This window comes from Enhydra lutris, unplaced genomic scaffold, assembly GCF_002288905.1.
Source record: "Enhydra lutris kenyoni isolate GAN:26980312 unplaced genomic scaffold, ASM228890v2 scaffoldscaffold21, whole genome shotgun sequence".
Taxonomy (NCBI): Eukaryota; Metazoa; Chordata; class Mammalia; order Carnivora; family Mustelidae; genus Enhydra; species Enhydra lutris.
Window position 1 is genome coordinate 25,017,144 of NW_019154105.1, and position 15,874 is coordinate 25,033,017.

The window sequence follows — 15,874 nt, forward strand, 5'->3', positions numbered from 1 at the left end:
AAGAAGAAGAAGAAAAGCGCTGTATTAGGAGCAATATGGCTGGCACTGTCCTAAGCATGTCACCAAGATGAACTTCATTAATCCTCACAACTTCATGAGGCAGGTGACAGGATCATGCCCAATAGGAAGGGAAAAAAAAGCAAGGTTGAGGGGCGTTGGGTAATTCTCGCCAAATATCCCACCGCCACTAAATGACGGAACCAGATGCGAACTCGGCAAGACTGGGTCCAGAAGCCGCTGCTTTCCTCCTCATGCCCTTCTGTGACTACTGAAAGGCCCAGAAGGAACCACCCCTTGTTCCTTCTTCCAATAGTGCATGCACCGGGATGGAGAGAACTTGGTTCCATTAACCGTCGTAATGATCAAATCTAGTCTTAGAAGACATTTATTAGAAATACATGCTTTCTATAAGAAAGGAAATACTTTCTCTAAGTATTTCTTCATTGAGGGGGCGCCTGGCTGGCTCAGTCAGTTAAGTGTCTGCCTTTGGCTTGGGTCATGATCCCAGGGTCCTGGGATCGAGCCTTGCATCGGGCTCCCTGCTCAGCGGGGAGCCTGCTTTTCCCTATTCTCTGCCTGCAACCTCCACTGCTCATGCTCGCACTCTCTCTCTCTCTCTCTCTCAAATAAATAAATAATCTTAAAAAATATATATACGGTTTGATCAGGACGTAAAGCCAGCAACATTTCTACAAAACCAAGTCAAGTACAGCCTACCCATAGAGATGCTATGGTGATGGCAGAGAAAATACTACATTATCATAAGGGACAGAAATAACTACTTCCAGGAATAAATCTGGACTAGGGAAATGGGACTGGGCAAACAGACATACAAGAATGTATGCACAGGACTCGATGGCTTCCCATAGTAATGGGATGCTGCTTTGGAGATCACGGGCTCTGGTTTCAGTCCTTACTGACCTGTGACAGCTCTGAAAGTGAGGTTTATTACTAAAACATATAAAACATACTGAGCTTTAGTTTTTCCAACTCTGAAAATGTGAGGACATGGCAGGGGGTTGTTCTGATGATACAGTGAGAACTGGCAGGGAAATAAAGCACTTTGAAATAAAATCACTATGTTCTCTAACCCAATTATTACTTATGAACCTATTTAATATGCTCGCTATTGATTAGAAGATCCAACATTCTACATACCTAATTCTGAACGTTATCTTAGATTTTAATCTTTTTCACATAGCATGTCAATCTCCAAATAAAATTGCCCTGTTGTGACCTTCAGGCCCACATTTGTTTCACTTGAACAAACTAGAGTTCATTGCTATTCTCAGGCTATAATGAAAATTAAGGCTATTTCTGTTTCTTTCACATGCCCCATAATTACACAATTAGAATTAGGAATTCTATTATCGGAATGTTAGTTGTAGTAATGTTCAGCATACCATGCAAATTTTGCTGAAGTACACTTAATTTGACTGCTAAAATGCATGGTATCTCAAAGGTAGGATTTGCATTAGGAAACTCATAAAAAGCAATTCTTAGAAAAACTTGAAACTAAAATCCTTCACAGGAGAGAGTGGGTACTCACGTTTCCTTTGACCACATAATTAGAATCATTCTTGATGTCTCTGGCTAGACCAAAATCACAAATCTTTGTGATTCGACCATGAGTAAGGAGGATATTTCTAGCAGCCAGGTCTCTGTGAATACACTATTAGGAGAGTGAGAGAGAAAAGAAAACCATTTACATTTATTTTAAACTCTTCAGGAATGAAAACTATGTCCAACACATTCTAGAATGCTGCTCTGTCACACAAATCCAGTACCTCGGCTCTCCAATGAAACTACTCGGTGCACCAAAAATAAAGATCTAAATTATGCTTTGAATGATGTTCAGAATTTGTGTTTCACATCGTTAGGACCTTAATTACGATAATCACGTTCCAAACCAACTCGAATGGACTTTTTTTTTTTTCCTTAGGACTGCTTTCATTCATAGAAAAACACATTATAAATAGTCCTATCATATTTCTTAAACCGAAAACTCATTCTGCATGCCTCTCTTCGAAGGTCCTTTTACAGAGTTTTTAAAACATCTTTGCAACTCCAATTCAATGTTTCCCAAGGACACAGGGAAGGGGTTCTGTACTGCGGCCATCCTGTATCACACTCTTTCCGTTTGGTCACTGTTGGGAAATGTCACCATTGACACTGAAGGGTGGGATCCGTTACCTCCTGCTAGTCTGCTAGTCCCATTTGCTAAGGAAATCCTCTCACCCTTCCAGAGACTATGTTCCTCGCTTTGGTTCCATCATTCTCTTCCCATCCTTATCTTTTCCCCAAATATTTATTATTCTCTGATTCCTCATTCCCCCACACTTTCATGAACCCATACAATATCTGAGGCCTTTCAATAAAACCCAAGTGTGTCCTTCACCAAGCCCAGCACCTGCCATGAGGCACCCCCTCCTTTTGCTGATAAAATCATTATCTATTTTCTAGGAGCAGCTCCCATATCCTGAAAGCCAAAATTTTTAAATGAATTCACTGCATTTTAAAAAAAAATTTTTTCATAGAAAACTCATTTAGGCCTGCACTTTAAAGCTTATAAATGAGAATAGGAATTCCAAAGAGAGAGCAGTTGGAGCATGAAGAAACTAAATTTCCTCTATTGTGGGTTACCACACTTCCAAACGACACTGTGTATTCTAACCAGGGCTCTAAAAGGCTCCACGGGGGTGGGGGTGGGGGCGGGGCATTCTGCTCGGAGAACGGCCACTCACATTCTTGGAGGCGAGGAAGGCCATGCCCTTGGCCACCTGGTAAGAAAAGCTCAACAAGTCCTCCAGGTCTAGAGCCAACTCGTCATCTTCCATGATGGCGGGAGTCACATCTCTTTCTATGTATGAGCCTGTCAGGAGAAGGAGGACTTTCTTAGCAATTAAACCTCAGAGCTTGGAAAACAGAAGACAGTAACAAGGATACCAAGGCTGGTAATGAAGGAGCTTGACTATGCAGGCAAGTCACCTGCCCAGCGTTGAGGAAAGGTAAGTGCCCAAGCTAGTATTCACAATCTGGGGCTTCAGGTGAGAAAGATGGTGAATAAATACAAAAATATATTTTTTGATATGCAAAACACGTATCTGATACACATGTTATTTTCATATATGCAGTGAGACACTCCTATACAGTAACAAATGCTCTGACCCCAATACCTACGTGGAACCCTAACTGCCACTGACCGGTGGCACTGGGCATTGGGCCCTATTGGAAAAGATAACCAATCACTACAGGGCAAACTGGTACATTTTACCGTGGTATGAGAAATCCTGCGCAAATGAAGTTGTTTTTACTGTTTGATCGGTACCCACCTATTCTTGCCGATCTCCTTTTGTCCGCCTTGGTCGGCACAACATAGGAAACTCCGGGTTTCATGTCCATGTATTCATTAGTACTATCATTGCTGTAAGAGATGAAACATCCATCCATCAAATCAGGACTGAATAAAACGGGAGACGGGGGGAGTACCCATGGGGCAGGCTCTATCTCCCCACCGCCTTTTTTACTTAAGAGGCTGATTTTGTTCAAAGAAAGTATTGCCAAGTTTGAATGCAGAAAATCTTGTTCATAAGATAGGATTTTTTAATATTCAACATTAGGGTCCAACACCCGGGAATGAGACCGTCTTTTTGTGTTCAATCATCGATGGGACTCAGGTTAGAAATATCCCATCTCTTGACACCAGGGATTTAATGGGAAACAGAGAGCCAAAAACATTATCCCCCATTCCCTCAAACTCTCTAAATTAGCCCCAAGAGACAAGATGAAAGAGACAAGGGAGACACAAAGACCAAGAGCTTCCGAGATGTGGGATGGGGGGGAAGGCAGGGATCGTTAACATATAGCGACTGGTGGAAGAAGGTTTGAAAAAACCAAGTTTAGTTCAGATAAACACCAATAATTTGGATGATTTTCTGAACCATCTGGACCTCTTGAATCTGCAACATTTGGCTGGAAAGTCTTCAAGATTTCTAGTACTTCCTGCTTCTGATTAGCATAGAAACACTATGACAACAATCTCCTTCGGAGTATGCTGGTGGTTCCAGTCCCATATGGGATCCCAAAACACAAAGAACACCACATCAGATTGAACAATTTGGGCCATTATTTCAGAAAGTTGAGAAACAGATATGGGGCCAAGGTTTCAGAAATAAGGCAAAGTGGCTCATTTACTCACACAAAGAGCATATGCTCTGGAGAAACTAACAAAAGGTGGTTTGTTTCGTATTTTACTCCCACTTGACACCACCCAAGTCTATAGGACTTAAAAAAAAAAAAAAAGGTAAAATAAAAAGGCTTCATCTGGGGTTTAAAACTTTAGCCAGGGGTACAGAAAAGAGCTTTAAGAGGTAACTGCCCATCAGTAATAGTTGCTAAGGTCTTCTCGAGGGCCCGGAATGAAGTTTAAGAAATAAAGTCCTGCCATCTCAAAATGCAGGGGACAGAATGAATAAAAAGGAGAGGAGACCCTCCAAACAACTTCAGAAATATAAAGTATAAGGGACTGGACATGATGAATAGGATTTCTATTGGGCGGGGCGATCTAGGAAATCTTCCTCAATGGTGGCTCTAACCTTTGGAAAGAACAGGCCAGGCATGGCAGAGAAGAATGTTATTCTGACTGTAAGCCACACTAGCTATTCTTAGAGGAATCTGAAGCTCTTTATCCACCATTCAAATTCAGAACAATATTAAAGATGAAAGTGATGAAAATAAGGTACAGAATTGTTAAAAATGTGTTAGAGTCACTGTGCCTTTTTATAGCATGAGGAGTTTAAAAAAAAAAGGGGGGGACAAGGTATACAGAAATAATTCAGAGGTAGATGGTGAGAAACCCATGTGCCGAGATATGTTCAGAGCTCTCTTGCCACCCTGTTAAAAGTTTTCAAGAAATTTACCAAGACAACTTGACAGGTTTTAACATTTTCCCTATAAGCAGCATCTCACTGTAGAGATACATAAAGTAGCAAGCCCAACAGAATAAACAAAATGACACAAGAATAGAGCCATGGGTGCCTGGGTGGCTCAGTGGGTTAAAGCCTCTGCCTTCGGCTCAGGTCATGACTCCAGGGTCCTGGGATCGAGCCCCGCGTCAGGCTCTCTGCTCGACAGGGAGCCTGCTTCCCTTCCCTCTCTCTCTGCCTGCCTCTCTGCCTACTTGTGATCTCTGTCTGTCAAATAAATAAATAAAATATTAAAAAAAAAAAAAGAATTGAGCCATGATAAGAGAAACAGGTATAGAATTCATTCCACGGAACAGAATTAACACTTAGAAAAAAATGAAAGATGCATTAAAAAAAAAATCAATAAAAAATCTAAGTTTAACACTACTTAAATCTTTACAAACACTATTCTAACTTTCCAAATTGTTGATGACACCTAAATGATTTAATAATTCTGATTTGGCGCCTTAAAGCACCTCTGTTCGTTTGTTTAAAGAATCAGCCTTGATTGTAAACCCTTATGACCCCACGAACTGCCTATCAACAGCTATTTATGTAAATCAGCCTCACCACGAAGACTCCTTTGAATGCAGAAGGTTCTTATAAAGTGCCACTTCAGCGTGATCTTCCTGCTTTGAGCAAATAAATGAATCACGTTTTCTTCGCAAAAAATTCAAAAGATCACCATAGCAACAGTATTCAGTAATGACCAGGGTGGGCCCTACAGGCATATAAAGGAAGGTTAAAAAGAGGTGAGTTTTATAGAAACAATACCCATAAATACACTCAGGGGTGATCATAACCATTTTCATTCCGGTTCATTGCTACGCCTACTGAGAACCAGCGTTCTGGGGAGCACAGCTCCCCAGGTAAGCCTCCTTGGACCTGATGTCCTAAGTGATGTCCGTGCTCGGAGGCCCAGCTCGACTGCCAGAGTCACACACAAGAGTTACTGCTTTCGACATTATACTCTTAACAAATTTCCCACATGAACCCTTTGGGTCGCTTGTTTGTAGTGGAGCTTCACGCGTTCTCAATGTCATTGTGGAAATGACAAAGGGCACAAAGTGGGGCATAATAGGAAAACCAATGGCACAGAACAGCCAGCTGAGCCGAGCCCCAGTGGGCGGGCGAGCACCTGAGTGGCAGGGCGTCACCTGCCTCCCTCAGTGCGACCTGTCTCCTCAGTGTGACCTGCCACCACAGTTTTCCATGCGGTGAAGGTGCCTCACGCTGCCACTCTCAAGTTCAAAGGCCACAAACCAACTTGGGCAGAAACTTCCATGAACAAGTCATGATGTGGAAGCCACGTGTATGGGGCTGTTTTAAGAAATTCTCTAAGCCTTCAACTTGACCGTGAATCCCTATACATCTCGAGGAAGAGCTCATGTTCACATCTTTGCTCCTTTAAGACCAAAATGTGAAACATCACAGACATCCTTGATGGAAGGCTCTGCTTCAGAATTGCTTTCAACTGGAAATTCAGTTTTTTACCGAAGTGAAGTGTTTGCCTCATTTGGTGTGTATTTGAGAACTGGGAGGCTTCAAAGTCTACCTTTGATTGTGGTATGCAAATGAACAGTAACCCTTTAGTGACTGACTACGATTTGGCAAACTATCAAACTTGCAAAAGAAGAGCTTTCTGGGTGAGAGGAGAGACGTTCTCAAGATACTCAAGAGGTCCCTGTCGATGCAACGGCTATGACAATAACCAGGGTGTGTCCTGGGCTGTCCCACCCCATGATGATAAAACTAAAATACACATTCTTAAGAACAACAGCTTTTGGGGGGAAGGGATGTGAATCTAGCAAGAGGTAGCAACCTGGGTGAAAATCTGGCAAGAGTATGATATAATCAAGCCCTGTTGAAATCATATTAAAATCTCCCCTCTTTTGATAATTTGAAAGATAATAAAAGTTAATTTGGTCACAGTCTTACCTCCAACGGTGCACGCTCCAAGAAGATTCACAATATTCATGTGATTACCAAGGTAACTCAAGACTTTGAGCTCAGACATTAGGGCTTCTCGTTCAGTTAAATGGGCACTTGCTAAAATCAGAAGAATGTTTCATTTTAGCAAAAAGCAAACACAGCAAGCCAATGCTGAGGGCATGGAGGAGCCTGGGGAAACTTACGTTTGAGCATCTTAACGGCGACAGTCATGGCGGCATCCGACTTAATGAGGCCATATGCGGTAGCCTCAACCACTTTCCCAAAGGCCCCAGCACCCAGAGTTTTTCCTGCAGAGAAGAAGAGAGTAAATGGTGGTGGTGGGACCAAAGAACCACCTGGGTAATTTCAAAGTCAACAATTAAGGAATTTTTAAGGAATTAAGGACAAGTCTGTCTAGAGACATTTCCCCATTAATGCACTTTATGCGAAATCTATCAAAAGCAGTGAAATGTCACAGAAAACAGTCACTGGTCTCGGATGAAAAGAACAAATGAAGCTAGTGGGGTTCGCTAAAGTCATTGTTATGTGCACACAAAAAGGTTACATGGAAAGCCCATTTTCATACTGACCAAAACTCAGCCTGTTTCTGGGAAACTCCCATTTATGATCATAAGGAAGTTGTGTTGGGTCTATGTACACGTAATTGTTTCCATTTATCTCCTCAACAACCTTCCACTGTACTTCATACATGGGTTTCTGGTCGGGGGGAGAAAGGGAGAGATACACCATCTTTTAATGATTAATGTTTCAATCACTGCAGCCTTGAGGGTGGAGAACAAATGAAGGATTACCTGTAAATATTTGTAGGTAAGAATCATCACGATAATGCACATCATACCAGCTGCGATCACAAAACCAATCAGCAAAGGTGTGAACAGGGTGTGGGGATGGATTTGTTCTAAAATGAAAGGGGAATGTGGAATCACAACCTATTAGCATGGATGGCTCATCACCACAACCACCTCACCCCAAACTCAGCCATCCCCCCACCCTACAGCCCATGGGCAGGGTTCAAAGCCAAGCGCATCTCATCAGCTCCTTGCCTTGCTAATATCACCTTATTCTTATGATTCAAAGGAATCTTTTGAAATAACAACTTGAAACCAGACTGCTGTGGAAGCTGAGATTTCTGTGGCACAAGAAGAATTTTATGCTGTTTTGTCCGTGAAAAGCAACATTTGATGAACTTTGTACTTCAACCAAATTCCTGCCTCAGACAACCTTAAGAAGTTTCCTTTATGGATAGTTTCTATTTTCTTCTTTATGCTTTCCTGTATTGTCCAAATTTTTTACACTGAGCAAGAATTTCTTCTACAACCAAGAAAACATGTTTAAAGTGTTCTTTTCATTGCCAGTCCGAGGAAAAAAATCTGGATGAAGAACAATATAAGATTCTTCCCCTCATTACTCAAAAACTGGAAGTGTACCTCTCATTGGCACACACCTTCGCCAGTTCGAGAAAACAAAAACTACGCCCCACGCAGGTGGGTGCCCGGTTTCTTTGTCGTCTAACTTCATACCAATTCATCGATTTGCCCACAAGGATCATTTAACTTATGTTAGGAGAGCTAGTCCCTCATGAATCAAATTTTACAAACCTTAAAGAAATAGCTCAAAAAAAAAAAAAAAATAGCTCAGTGACATAACTTCATAAAAGGCAGTGTTCACTTTCAGACATAGTGTCTGGCAATGTGTTAAAATGCATGATTTTCAATAACTAAAACCTTAAATTGAATTTAGTTTGGGAGTGCCTGGGTGGCTCAGCGGATTAAAGCCTCTGCCTTCGGCTCAGGTCATGATCCCAGGGTCCTGGGATCGAGCCCTGCATTGGGCTTGCTGCTCAGTAGGGGACCTGCTTCCTCCTCTCTCACTCTGCCTGCCTCTCTGCCTACTTGTGATCTCTGTCAAATAAATAAATAAATAAGATCTTTTATAAATAAATAAATAAATTGAATTTTAAATTTTAAGTTGCCCTAATTCTTGTTATATTTGGCTATAAGGCAAATGCACTTCCCTATTTTCTCTCTGTACCCCCTTTTTAATGAGAATGACTGGAAATATGCAATTCACTATACATACATACACACATGCACATGCACACACATACATACATATGGGCGCATGCACATAAATGCATATGTGTGTGGTTAAGATCACTGCATATGTGTTATCAATGAACTAGTACAGAATGAAACTTAGTGAGTTTGATGACAGCATGGGACAATGTCGAGATTACCAGAAATGACATGGCCATTGATGGAATGGACTTAAAATCATGACTGATATGGTAGGCAGAGCCTAAACATCCCCTTAAAATTGGATTAAAAAGAAATATACCTTTGCTGTTACCTTTAAATGCAAAGTTAAAAAAGGCAGAACTCCTGCCCACATTGTTGTAAGCCCTACACTCGACCGTGCCGTTGTGCTTGAATGCACTATAATCAATGGAGCTCTGAACCACAAGTTTTCCAGATGGTGAGACAGAGGAGTTTTGCAACTGCACATCCATTGGCCCAACAGGAAGGGAACATCTAGAGGGAAGAAAAGAACAAAAAAACCGCTCTATCACACACACTTGACCTGGCGTACTTTTACAACAAAGCTAGTAGGTCATCATCAGAAATTTCCTCTTATAACCAAGAGAGTGGGGACGGATGGGCCCTTCCCTGGTGCCGTAAGCAAGAAGAGAATGGTGGAAAAGAAGAAACAGGGAGTGAGACAGGAGTCTGAATCCTTATTCAAACACCTTATGGACCAGATACTTAAAACTCTCCAGGACTCAGTTCCTTCAGCTAGAAGATGGGGACAGTAAGACCCACGTTAGAGGGTAACTGAAAGGGCTGGAAATAATGGAAGAAAAGATGGCTGGCACACAGTAGACATGATAAAGTAACTGTGAAAGTGGACAAGAGGGCTGAAGAAAAGAGTCGAGAGGAGGCAAGAGTTTAAGTCTACAAGGATGAAGACAGGGCGGCTCCCAACACCCCAGCAGCTGAGATCCTGAGCCAGGTTTTATGGAGGAGACAGAGGCTGGACCACTGGCTTGTACTCCAAGTGGCAAAGCCCATCAGGTGCAAAGCCCAGAGGACCCCATTTTAAATTATGTCCCCCATATACCTAACACTTTTCTAGTCGCTTACCTCACTTTATTTTCCTCGTTAGCACTTAACTGTTTATTTTGTCTTCTTCTCACCTCTACCCCTTAGATATGAACTCACAAAGCAGGCACTCAGGTGCGTTTTGCTCACTAGACCAGCATCTGGCATACAGCTGGTGCTCCATAAGTGTTTGCTGTATGGGCGACAGTGACTGCTGGGGTTGCCTTCATGGTACAGGCTTTTCCAGGGCTCTCGAGTCCTCCTTACTGTTTCCCAAAGAAAACATTCCACTAAAGGTCCTCAGAAAACAACAATCCTATGTAACCTCTTCCAAGTTGTTGTGATAAAAAGGACTACTCCATGAAAAAATAAAATTTCTATTATTATCCTGACTATTCAATTGTGATGTTACACTGGGCTTTTTAAAGCCTGAGCACAAAATAGCATTTGATGGATAAAAACAGCCAGGGTGACCCCATTTTCATCTTCAGGTAATGAGGAAGGACAATTTAAGGCTTAAGTGCAGACCGGAAGGGAGAGGAAGCACAATGCCAGATGTGTTCTGCTCAGGGGCTGGGTGCCTAATCAAGGAGAAAACCTTTTAAAAACACGGAGCTTACAAATGCCGTACGTATGTTGTAACTGCACGATCATTACTTTTTGGTAACTTGGCAATTAACTTCTGAGGCAATTTTTTTTCATGATAACTACAGCCGCATTTCCCACACACATTGCCTCCTGTGTATAGAATGGAAATCTAATTACTCTGTCCTGGAAAATTGCTTTATCTACCTGCAGGCTAGAAATTGCATGATAAATCCAAAAGATAACCATCAAAAGAAGAGAAGTCACTCAGTAATCATTTTTCAGCAAACAAAATTAACGTCTACCACAAAAAATACAGCAATTATGCCCCCCCCCAAAGCCACATGGATAGAAAAATATAATCAAACAAATGTAATCAAACAAATTAAAAAAAAATCTGAAAATCTATCTGACACGCAACTACACTGCAGCCCTTCCCTCAGGTGTGTCAAGTAGTACCCAAAATAATCCTCTCACCTCGGCTCGGTTCCTGGACAAAAATACCAATCTACTGTGGGCTCTGGGAACCCAGATACCACACACTGGAGCATGCCATTCACGAGACTTTCATGACTCAGGATTTCTGGTTTGGCTACAGGAAGAGAGAAACGGCCATTCGTCAGACTGCTGGAAAACTTCATCACAACTTGCCCCCCCCCCCCACCCACACACACACAGTTTTCGAATCCTCAGAACTTTCCTTGAGGCTGAAGAGGAGGACCCTGTGGGAACACGTTCAAGGGGGGAGAAATCTTAAGCTGTGTGTGGGAGGCACAGGGAGGCAGAGGTGCAGATCAGACCAGGAAAGAATTTCACAGTTAGAGATGCCTGGCCCCAGTGTAGACCGTCTGTAATGCAGACATGGGGGTCCCTGAGAAACTTCCTGTTTGGGGACGATGGAAGTGGGGTTCGCAGGACCACTGGCCGGGTTTCTGTCTCCAGAGAGGCAGAATCTGAAAGACTGCTTCTAACCCAAACTTTAGGATTCCAGACTGTTGTGAAGGTGGAAATCCTGTTTAAGATTCCTGCCATCAGAATTTCAAATGACTGAATCTGCCACAGGAATTTCAAGTTATGGTGCAGACTGGAGTAGATAAAATTAAGAGGACTTACAGGAAAAGAGAAGGGTCCCCTCCCCCGCCGCCCCCTCCTACAGGAATGTCCTTTCTGGGGTGGGGAGGGGCAGAAGGGAGTGGCTGGAAATAAAAGAAGTGAATCACCCTATTTAGAGAAGCCAAAACATAAGAGTAGAATACAATATGGGCTTTTAACTCCAAATTTGTATTTCAAATGCAAAATATGAACAGAAAATTATAACAGGAAACCAGCCCAAGAGTTTTATTCATACATACATCTAAACCTGTGTACAATCACTGAAAAGCTAAGTTGTATCAGCAGGAATGCTCTAATTTGACATTTCTGGGTAACGACAATAATCAACAGGTATTCAATCAAGAGTGCCTGAAGCACTGCGAATTCCTGAGATTATTTTCTAAAGGGAAAGGAAAATGAACTTAATACATTTGGTTGTTCTTTTTTCTTTTTTTTTTTTTTGAAGATTTTATTTATTTATTTGAGAGAGAGGGAGCACATAAGCAGGGGAGCGGCAGGCAGAAAGAGAGGGAGAAGCAGAACCCCTGCTGTGCAGGGAGCCTGGGACTGGATCCCAGGATCCCGGGATCATGACAGGAGCCAAAGGCAGACGCTTAACTGAATGAGCCACAGGCGCCCAATTACACTCAGCTGTTCTACTTGAAATATATCTGAAGGATTCTAACCCTTTAAGAATAAGTAAGCTATGGGACGCCTGGGTGGCTCAGTTGGTTAAGCAGCTGCCTTCAGCTCAGGTCATGATCCCAGTGTCCTGGGATTGAGTCCCACATCGGGCTCCTTGCTTGGCGGGGAGCCTGCTTCTCCCTCTGCCTCTGCCTGCCATTCTGTCTGCCTGTGCTCGCTCTCTCTCCCTCTCTCTCTGACAAATAAATAAAATCTTTAAAAACAACAACAACAACAACAAAAAAGAATAAGTAAGCTAAGCCGTAGAATCTGACAGCAGGGGCGGGGATGCACTTGCCCCGAGTCCTTAGTCTGCCATCAGGACAGAACTCTGGGAGCCGCACGCAGGGCGGGCACACCTGCACAAGGGCTCCCGCGTTCGCCAATCCTCTGCCCTCCATCAAGTCTCCTCATGAGTCATATGAGAACAACAACATTACCATCTCATAGCGATACTACGAGAATTAAATGAGATCGAGTCCACGAAGAAGCAGGATTCTCAGATAGGAAACAAATTTATTCATTATTAATTTATTAACGATTCAGTTACTATTTTCTATTCAGAGTACCTCCCTTTGGTTAATCAAGTCTGCTACCAATTAAATTAACTGTCTTTGCCACTCTGAATATTCTCTTCAGTGATCTAAAAACGGCTTAAGATAGTGTGAGAATTAATGTGCTTGTGTTTTAACCCCATGCACTGGGACTCTGACCTCAATCATGTTGCAACGGATAGGAAAAATGGAGGTGGTGAGAAGGCAGGACTGATAGATCAGAGGCTTAGGGGCTGATTTCCGCAAAGCAAGCGGGGGCACTGTAGAACAGCCTCTCAGCACCTCACCTCCTTGCAGGCAAAATGGCTTGGCGGGGAGCAGAGTCCACATGCGTGGCACACCCACCTGTCACGGAGCCTGGCCCTGTGGATGGCCAGGCCATTTGGCTCACACACACACACAAGAGCGGCACTGCAAAGCGATCTCAAGGTAGGGGCATCCTTGAGAGTTTGGCTCCAATGCCAGCTTTCACAAATAGAGCAAGAAGACGAACCACCGTCTTGCGAAAGCATCCATCTGGCAAGTCTCATTTAATTATCATGGGCAACTGTGTGATGGGGCTGAAAAGTAGGACAGAACACAAAAAAACAGTGGAACTTTAGGAGAATGCTATTTGCTGAAGACAGCAGGCGCCATAAGGCAGGTCTCTCTGTGACTCTTCTCAAGTGTCATCTCCTCTTCCAAGCCATCCTCAATTCTCCAAAGCCAAGTTGGTCGGTCTCTCCTCCCTATTCCCACAGCGCGTTAGAGCACCTGACCCTCTTATACAACATCCTGGTCTGCCTCCTCCATCAGACTCTATGTTCTCCAGGGAAGAACCCCATCTTACCACTGGTACCTCGGAGTAGAGTCTGACCTGGGGCAGAAACAGGGTAAGAGCTGCCTGAACGATGAAGTCCCCTCCAAAGAACCAAGATCCTCAGAGTTGAAGGAATCCTATCAGAATCCCAAGAAGGGACCTGGGAGAAGAGCCTGATGGTGACTTTGCTGGGTAGGGATGCAATTTCCACTCTTTTATAATAGAGGGCCATCAGACTGCCACAAGTCTATCTGGCTGTGTGACTTTTGCTTAAACACCGAGATTAATGGGGAGAGGGTTGGGTCAACACAGAGATGCCAAAGATAACTGGATAGGACATAGATGGGTCATAGATCAAGGTCCTAAGACCAATTCCCTCATATCAACATTCCCTCCTAATGCCACACAACAGGATTTTTCAGAGTGGAATTAAATATGAACTCAATAGAAAAAAAAAAAAAAAAGCTGAAGGGGTACCTTAAGATAATAACAATGGTTACTCCCGGGTACTCAGGGTTATGGATAGCTTCTATTCTTTTGACTTATTTTCTAATTTTTTTTTTACCACGAACATGCAGCTAGCTAATAATGAACCGATAAAACATTTTTTAATTAAAAAAATTGGACCAGCTCAAAATTACATAATCAGTTACATTTCGCTCTGGCTACAAATGCTCCAGATCCAAGCCTTCCAGCGCGACACCTGGCAGCAGTTACACAAGGGCCAGGCCTGGCGAGTGGCGTGGTCCGGCTGGCCTACTTGTTCCCGAGTGCTGGTTAACTGGGCAGGTTTTTAAGCTACTGTCTCAGGCGGGTTGTAACCCAAGGCTAGCAGAGCAGCTTCTGTCCTGTTGGTCCTTAGCCTGGCCAACCAAGCTCAGAAAGTCTTTAAACCTTAATGTGCATTCGAAGGACTAAGAAAAAAAATTAAAACAGACATCCCTGCCCTCCCCCACCCTCCAATTCCAGAGATCCCAGATATACAGAACGCTGAGGATCTGACCCAGCAATGTGTCTTTTTATCGTACCTACAAAAGACCCTGATCAGGGCAGGGACAAGGGTGAGGCAAGAGAAGCCCGTAGGGTGTGGAATTTGAGAAGGCACCCACCCTCCTCAAGGTCTTGCAAATACAGGGCTGGCACCGTGAGTGAGTACCTCCTTAAATTTTACACCCCAGGCGCCTCACCCTAATCCCAGCCGTGTCCCTAACATTGGTGTTGACAGACCTCATTTTGAAAAGGCTAAATTACATGAGTACAGTTTCAGGTCTACATGGCAAGTTGCACTATGAAAATGTTTAATGCATAAAGAATGAGCTAGGTACAAATCTGGTTCCTAAAAATGAAAATCTGGGCTCATCTGCATTTTGTAAGTGCCTCAATGCACTGTGTAAGGCATTAAATATGCATTTTGCTTTTAAAGATACATAACTGCAATTCTCCAGGTTAAATCTGAGCTGTGGTTTCGGAGATATTCTGCAATCAGCACTATACCAAATGACACATTCCCTAATTCCTCCCAACTTGGAGGTTCAGATAAGCCTAAGAGGTGCATGAGTTATGTATTTCCTACGGAGATTAAGAAAATAGCCTTTTCTCCTTTCAAAGCATCGTGGACCTGAGTCATTCCAGTGTCTCCAACAACACTGATCAACTCGTAGGCTGATTTCAGAGTGCTTATGACTCCACGGAGAATTTATGGCTCATGCAATTAAAAATCCTAACCATTTGCCGATTTACCCCCAAAGATATGTGATCTTGAAAAATATTCCTTTTCGCCACCATCCTGTCCATACAGAAGACAAGAACAAAACAAATTTTTAAGAACACAGCACAGATAATGAGAGCTGGGGCGGGGGTGGGAAGAGAGGCACAAGCAACAGAGGGAAAGCATTTCTGAGCGGAGCTCCTCTCGCTCCTGACCACCTCGACCAGCTCCTGCCGTAAATGCACACTTGCCCACACACTACAATCAGCAAAGAACACAGACTGCAGCCTCCTAACAATAAAACACTCAACGAAGAGGGATCGTGAGGATGCATTTTGTTTTTACAATTGTGGGTCAGCTGGCGTTTAACGGACGCACAGCAATGCTTTGCAGCAACTGGACATGATCCGGGCCTGGGTCGAACTCCTGCCGCAACA

The 15,874-nt window shown here is 43.2% G+C and overlaps 1 protein-coding gene across 6 annotated transcripts in view; it reads right to left on the reverse strand.

The window, feature by feature from the left end:
• Positions 1 to 15,874, reverse strand: part of LOC111148912 (KIT proto-oncogene receptor tyrosine kinase) — an 83,015-nt gene that overhangs the window by 3,768 nt on the left and 63,373 nt on the right. For 2 of the 6 annotated variants that reach the window (XM_022505694.1, XM_022505695.1), the window contains exons 8-17: positions 11,078 to 11,192; positions 9,255 to 9,448; positions 7,709 to 7,815; positions 7,487 to 7,613; positions 7,100 to 7,204; positions 6,903 to 7,013; positions 5,535 to 5,685; positions 3,333 to 3,424; positions 2,745 to 2,872; positions 1,550 to 1,672 (exon numbers count right to left, since the gene is read on the reverse strand). In XM_022505694.1, coding sequence (XP_022361402.1) covers positions 1,550 to 1,672; positions 2,745 to 2,872; positions 3,333 to 3,424; positions 5,535 to 5,685; positions 6,903 to 7,013; positions 7,100 to 7,204; positions 7,487 to 7,613; positions 7,709 to 7,815; positions 9,255 to 9,448; positions 11,078 to 11,192 — 1,253 coding nt within the window. The remainder of the gene's footprint in view (positions 1 to 1,549; positions 1,673 to 2,744; positions 2,873 to 3,332; positions 3,425 to 5,534; positions 5,686 to 6,902; positions 7,014 to 7,099; positions 7,205 to 7,486; positions 7,614 to 7,708; positions 7,816 to 9,254; positions 9,449 to 11,077; positions 11,193 to 15,874) is intronic. The other 4 variants (XM_022505697.1, XM_022505696.1, XM_022505699.1 and 1 more) reach the window with 2 other exon arrangements.